The 7,015-nt window shown below is 50.7% G+C and overlaps 2 protein-coding genes across 2 annotated transcripts; one reads left to right on the top strand and one right to left on the bottom strand.

Annotated features, from left to right (window-relative positions):
- Positions 1-1,089: 1,089 nt before the first annotated feature.
- On the bottom strand, positions 1,090-2,547 carry ANOM_010312 (glycosyltransferase family 31 protein; the record flags this gene model as incomplete). Its single annotated transcript, XM_015555568.1, has 1 exon — positions 1,090-2,547. The coding sequence occupies one exon, from the start codon at positions 2,545-2,547 to the stop codon at positions 1,090-1,092; it is 1,458 nt and encodes a 485-aa protein (XP_015403390.1).
- Positions 2,548-4,464: 1,917 nt separating this feature from the next.
- On the top strand, positions 4,465-6,769 carry ANOM_010311 (signal recognition particle subunit SRP72; the record flags this gene model as incomplete). Its single annotated transcript, XM_015555567.1, has 4 exons — positions 4,465-4,963; positions 5,036-5,309; positions 5,362-5,506; positions 5,560-6,769. The coding sequence occupies exons 1-4, from the start codon at positions 4,643-4,645 to the stop codon at positions 6,767-6,769; spliced, it is 1,950 nt and encodes a 649-aa protein (XP_015403392.1). The 5' UTR covers positions 4,465-4,642.
- Between the last annotated feature and the right edge of the window lie 246 nt (positions 6,770-7,015).

Below are 7,015 nucleotides of genomic sequence, written 5' to 3'. Positions count from 1 at the left end.
CCCCACAACCCTAACACACACATCCAGGAACAAAAGCTCTACGACCTCGGCACCTCCGTCGCAGACGTCTCCCGCTCCCTCAGCACCAAAGCCGCCCACCGTCTCGCCGAAGCCGCCGTCGACCCCCGCGAGCTCCTCTGGGGCATCCTCACCACCCTCTCCCGCATCCGCGGATCCCAGTCATATCTCTTCCCGGCCCTCGTGGAGCAAAGTCGCGGCATCATCAGCTTCGACTGCTCGCTTTCCGTCAGTGACTTCCTGCCGTCGTTTGGTGGCCCGCCGTCCATCTCGTGGCGCACCGATGAATCCGGGTTCAATCTTCTGGGCATCTCGGAAGATCTGCAGGAGCGGGAGGAGGAGGCTGGGGAGAGGATTGTGGGGGGGGACAGAGATCTCGTTTTGAGATTTTTTTTTTTTTTTTTTTTTACTTTTACTTTTTTGGTTGCGTTCGTTGTGTGTGGTTTGTATATATGCTCGCAGCGTGCATTTGGGATTGGGTTTCCTCCTGGTATATAATATGGAGCGTATGTATATAGGGTGAAGACGGTGCAATGGTGCAGGGGTCAATCACTTCTTGGGAGCTTTGGGAGTTGGTTCTTGGGTCATGATGATGAGTATGGGAGTTTATAGAGTCAGTTAATGGTCATTATTGTACATACCGTGATGGAGATATGCTTGGCACGGACAGATGAAAATAGAAAACTGGTCTTCATTCTATATATTAAACCAGAGAAGTGGTCTGAAAATCTAAGATCCTTCCATTTCCGATATATACTCCAGCAATGGTTGGGCTATAAACGAGACAACAGCAAACAAGGGTAGTCCGAACCATGCATCACTCGTATTGCACAAATTGATATCATCAGAAAGAAATAACGAAACTCATAATCTATCCGCCGTGAGGATTAAACCGTATATACGCTTCCGCCGAAGGGCGGTCTTTTATCTATAGACAGAAAGGGGGGATGTGGGTGAAGGTGGTGGCATACCCGAACCAACGATGAAAGGGAGAAAGAGGCATCAAAGTGCCGATCGAATGTAGTAAGACAGAAACACCCCAGACGCCAAAGCGAGAACTCAAATAGTCCTCTATTGAGCTCGCCAGATCAATTCTAAAATTTGGTCGCCCTGCTCAGGATCGCGATGGACGTACCATTGCCGTACGTTGTTGCCGTCGAGCACCGAGTCTTCCAGCACATAGCTGAACTTATCCCAGTCCTTTCCACGCAACGGACCAAACTCGTGCAGGAACGACTCGTGCACGGCTCCGTTTTGGCCTTCCCATGTGAGTTCCATGGTCTTGTCGTTCGGATCAAGCTCCTGGCTGTACTTCATGACCGAGAAGCCATTTGTCAAGATCCACCCGTCGGCGAACTTCCATTGCCGCAAAAGACAACTATCGCCACAGAGCTCGCTGACGACACTGAGTTTCGCCATATCCATATGGAACCACGACTTCCAATGGTGTACCGACAGAGGGGGTTGCCGTCCGGACTCGAAAAATCCGGAAACGTCGCCCTGAACATCAAGCTGGTGCAGACGGTGGTTGATGGTCAGGTGCGTGTAGGTGTGCTGGTAAATGCACAACGATATCCTCCGGTCGCCGGTGTGGTCCGTATTCAGACAGGCTTCAAAGACCTCGGGCTTGCTGATTTCCTCCACGAGGGGCCGGGATAGGAAGACGCCTGCGCCTCCAAAACCCATCAAACCGAACACACCGATCTGTGGGATAGACTCCGAGAGACCGCCGACATATGTAGGCTGGGTATCATCATATTCCTCAAGAGCCTTCACCAGTTCAGACATGGACAGGAAAAAGGTATCATCGTCAATGACGCAGGACCATCGCGTCTGCGGCCGCATGTGCTTACCCAAGTGCGAAACCAAAGTGAAGTACCGGCGTTGGTACTCTTCGTCGTTTTCCGTAATATACAAATTAATCCCGAGAGAGTCCGCCTTAGCCTGGACCTCATGTGTCCGCTTATCCATATCAGGCTCAATGAGAGCGAAGATGCGAGTTTTGGTGTAGCCAGCCCAGTGAGAGAACGCATCTAAAGACTCATTCAGCCGTCCCAGGGTTGTCGCAACACCGAAGTCGATATGTGATGCATCCACGTTTCTTGGAGGCTGGAGAACCTGGACAGTCACAGGCTCTGGGATCATGCAATCGTCCTGCGATTTCTGGAGCGAGAGGCGATCAGCGTCATTCGACGATTGCCGCTCGAACAAGGGCGTCTGTAGATTTTGCCTGACGGGCAAGGCATTGTTGGAGGATGGAACGGCGATCACCTCGCGACGTGTATATCCTGACAATTTATGGATATCGAGACGGCGAAGAGCGTCGAAGTCCGGCTCGCATTGCACATCTGACGTGATTGTGATATTGGAGATAGGCTCGGCAGCAAGCTCCTGGGGTTCAATCTGAGGCCAGAGGAAATACGCAAAAGCGCCCACCAAGCCGAGAACGACAGTAAAACGTAGTATCTTCTTCTTCCACACGCGCGAGGCACCCATCGTAGGGGGCTTCTCCCCAACTTTCGCCAACATTATGGATTCTCGAAGAGAAGAGCTGAACGGTGAAATTATTATAGTAGATTAGGTACCGCACTAGAAAAACATAAGCATCTCGATCTTCCAGCACGACACCAAAGGCGGGATGAAGGAGATGAGCGGTAACGAGTGGAGGATGAGGGGAAGATAACGAGAGAGAGGTCGTAATACACGACGAAGAATAAAAACAGGAAACGAGAGAAAATGCTCCAAGCCGGTTATGAAGGCCAGTACGGGGTCGGGATGACGGCAGCGGGAGCAACGGTGGGCATCAGTCAGTATGTAAACACTAACCGACCGATAATTAAGCAGATTTGGGTGTAGAAAGGAGGCAAACAAGGGAAAGATCCAGCCGATCAACGGAGACCCTGGACCATGGATTTAACAGCCAGCGAGTCGCTTGCCCTGAGTTTTTTCGGCTTTGCAACGAAAGCAGTCATTTCCAGGCGGAGAAGGCCCAGACGATCGACCATGGGACTGGCCACTCTGGGTCCTTTGGAGAAAAAAAATGGAGATTGAGCTTGATGGCTATCGAATGAGATTACGTCTCCTTGTCAGGGCAGCACCTGCCTCATGGAGCCGTGATCCAGCAACAGTTTTTTTTTGTTTTTTATTTTTTTTTTTCACAGGGGCTGATCGGCCGTGGATCCCAAATAGGAGAATTTTGTTGGCTTGAGACTTGTGGTCAGTGGCGTCGACGCCCTCCATACTTCCAGCGCTTGTGATATTAATCCTCTTGCGCAATTGCCAATGCTTCCAATGATCATTCAATTTTTGACCGAATACCGAGACAACATCTTGTTAGGGGTGAAGGGTTGCATTTGACAGTGACACCTCTCATTCCCATCACGAAAGACCCGGTCGTGCAAAGGAAGTGTCGCAAACGGAGACGCGCGGGTAACATTCTTTTGGAGACGATCCCTCTCGAGGGGCCCACGGGATGATGACGACGGCTGCAGGCCAATCGCTTGGCATCATTTCCTTTTCTTCCCTTTTGGATCGTTCATTACTATACGGATGGGTCTTTGACTTTTTTTTTCTGTTGAATTTTGTGTTTACCTCTCCTTCCTTGTCAATGGATTGCATATCTCTCACGCCATGGAACAGGGATGTCTATGCATAGATATAAAAATAGATCATCGATACTGTGCAATCTGGATCTGGTTCATTTCATCCTTAATCTTCGTCTTGGAAGGTATCTCCCTATCAACTGTCACCAACATCACCTGATTAGGGCGTTTTTAGATGATCTTGGCATGCATTTTACTCCAAATGGAGGAACCGATAGCGTAACCGTTGGATATGGAAAAGACTGTGCAGGAGAGGCATGGGGGAGTGGGAACTTGGAACATATCAACTCAGCTTCAATCGCGAATAACTACTTGGGTAATCTGCATTGCAAGAGGACTCATCCTAGTATACATCCCGTGAAGTAGACTTGGATGTGTGACTATTCTCCCCCAATTCCAGGGAAGAAACCTCAAGACCTAGACCCTGTCTTGGAGTCTGGCGTGTTCTAGGCGTGCCTCAAATTTGATAGCAGCAAGGTGCCATGAAAAGCCACTGAAACCTTGCAGGGTGTGACACATTATGATTGACTTTCACACTAAAGGGGGACGAGCCTATACATAGTATGCACTATCGAGCCATGGGCTTGGTCACTTTGAGAAACAGATGGTCTGTGGTCGATCGAATGGACTCGTAGAAAGAAAGATGGAAAGCAGGGGTAGTAATATGGAGTACTTACCAAGGACCTAGGCAGGGAACTCTTTTGGCCAAATCTGGATAATATGAACGGACTAAATAAATCTGCCTGAAGAATCGGGCCATCAACCAAGGAAGCCCTACGGCGAGCCAAACGCTCTCCGAGTGCAGGATTCCCCGATGGAGTAATATCTCAGTTCCGCACAGATAGTCCACATCGGCGTATCTGAAGATCAACCACAGCCATCCCGCTCCTCAGTCAAGGTCCAATTAAGTATATGGGACGCTCTTTTCAACTAAGGCTATAATCTTCGACCGAATTCGTGCCCTCTCTGGGCCCAACCAACCATCTTGCCGACCGACCGCCGTCTATTCAACACCTCTCACGATGGCTACCCAATCACTGAGTTCGCTGTTACAGCGGACGTCAATCGACGATCACGAGGAATTCCTTCGCTCATCCAACGCAGCTTTGGCCAAATCGAAATCGGATATTCAGGCGCAGCATGTGAAAGTGGTGGCATTGCTAAAGCTCGACCGCTACGAGGACTGTCTGCGTGTCTTCGAAGAGGGAGGTGATGCTTTGAAGAAGAGGGCCGCTTTGGAATACGCTTACGTCCTGTACAAGACCGCGAACCTGGATGAAGCCATTGAGGTAGCGTCACAAGTCGTGAACAATAGAGGTGCTCGTCATTTGGAGGCTCAAGCCGTATGTCATCGCTGCCTGTCTTCCGACCGCATGTCCCCGCGGAAGGTCACTGCTAACCACCTGGTCTCATAGACCTATCGCGCCGAGAAATTCCGCCGCGCAGCTGATCTCTACGAAGAATTGACTAAAGACGAGACCGCCCTGGCGAACGAAGAAAACGACTTGCGCATCAATGCGTGGGCTGTAGATGCCCAGTTACAATGGAAAGGATACCCCGACTATGTCCGCCACAACAGGCCCACGAGAGATGATCTGGAGGCATTCGAGACCGTCTACAATGCGGCCTGTCTTAGTATCGCCAAGGGCGAATTCAGTAAGGGAGAAATGTTGCTCAAGCGGGCAAAAGGTTTGTACGGGCTGAGCCACCATGAAGACGGTTGCTGATCATCATTGTGCAGAACTATGCCGGACATCGGAAGACCTTACCCCCGAAGATAAAGCCGCTGAGCTGCTCCCGATTGCGGTGCAGCAGCTATATGTCTTGATCCGTCAGGGAAAGTCGGAGGAGGCAGAGTCGGTGCTTGAGGAGATTTCCGTCAATGAGTATGCGTCCTGCTCCAAGTCAATTACGGCCATTGAAGCTCACTGTTGCACAGTATCTCTGAACTCTCCACCAAGAGAGTCGCCCTGAATAACATCACACTTGTCCGCGACACAACGACCAACCCCTACGCTCTCTACAAATCCTTACATGCAACCCCCGTCTCGGTTGACAACGATAAGCTTTTCGATTACCAGGACAATATAGTGACCGGCAATGTCCACTCGGCGGATCTTCTCGTCCAGAAATATGACGGTATTATCCGATCAACATCGAAGGCGCTCTCTCAAGCATCATATCCATCTGCTAAACCAAACGTAAACCTCCTGTCGGTCTACAATGCGGCTGCTCATGCACGTGGTCAAACTGGCACACCAGCCCTGAAGGCGATATTACCCGCACTTGAAAGGCGGCCGAAGGACATCGGATTAGCGCTCACAGCCGTGCAACTCTACGTGACCGAAGGCAACACTACTTCCGCAATTACCACCCTAGAGAAATCCCTGCAGCTACTCGAAGACTCCATCTCTGAACAGGATAAGGAGGTCCGCTTCAACCCTGGATTATTAGGCATTCTCGTTTCGCTCTATAAGCTCGAAGGCCGGAGAGTCCAGATCAGGTCGGAACTCGCTAAAGCGGCAGCCTATTGGCAGGAGCATGTTGAGGCGCCTTCTTCACTTCTTCGTGCGGCCGCAGAGTCTTTGCTGCACTCGTCGGACCGCTCCGATCTTACAACCGCCGGTGATTTGTTCAAGTCTCTCTACCAGAAGGACAGCCAAGATGTTTTCGCCGTCGCCGGTTACGTTGCTTCCCAGGCAACACTGGACCATGCCAAGGTCGAGTCCCAGGTTGACACTCTCCCTCCAATTGACGATCTGATCTCGGATGTCGATGTAAACGCACTTGAATCAGCCGGCATATCCCCTCCTTCCTCCGCAGCCGCGGCAGCCGCAGCGGCCATCGCTGGGGCTAGAAAGAGGACATCTAGCGATAAACAAGGTCGTGCAACTAAGCGGGTGAGAAAGTCGCGTCTGCCCAAGGATTATGATGCTAGCAAGACGCCGGATCCGGAGCGCTGGTTGCCCCTCCGCGACCGTTCTAGTTACCGGCCCAAGGGCCGAAAAGGCAAGCAACGGGCCGCCGAACGGACGCAGGGAGGTATTGTCAACGAAAAGGCGGAGGAATCGCCTGCGCCCGTGGCTCAGCAGCAGAAATCTCAAGGCGGAGGAGGTGCTAACAAGAAAAAGAAGAAGGGAAAGCGGTGAATCCATATGTGAACCGTTGCGTATCATAGACAGACCCTGTCTTGCATATAATATCAAAGTGACAATGGGTCTCGTTTAAAACTAGAGTTGATCTCACGTAACAATTTAGCAAACACCAATATATCCAAACAATGTGCTTGTATACCTCGATAACCCCCGCCTTTCACGCTAATATTTATGTCAACCACAAGTAGGAAGACATATACAATAACAAGAATAAAATAGCCAGCTGGCGAATCTAATAGC

The sequence above is a fragment of the Aspergillus nomiae genome (genome assembly GCF_001204775.2).
Source record: "Aspergillus nomiae NRRL 13137 chromosome Unknown contig00343, whole genome shotgun sequence".
NCBI lineage: Eukaryota > Fungi > Ascomycota > Eurotiomycetes > Eurotiales > Aspergillaceae > Aspergillus > Aspergillus nomiae.
Note: the sequence above shows the minus strand (reverse complement) of the source record. Positions and strands in the feature narration are given on the sequence as shown.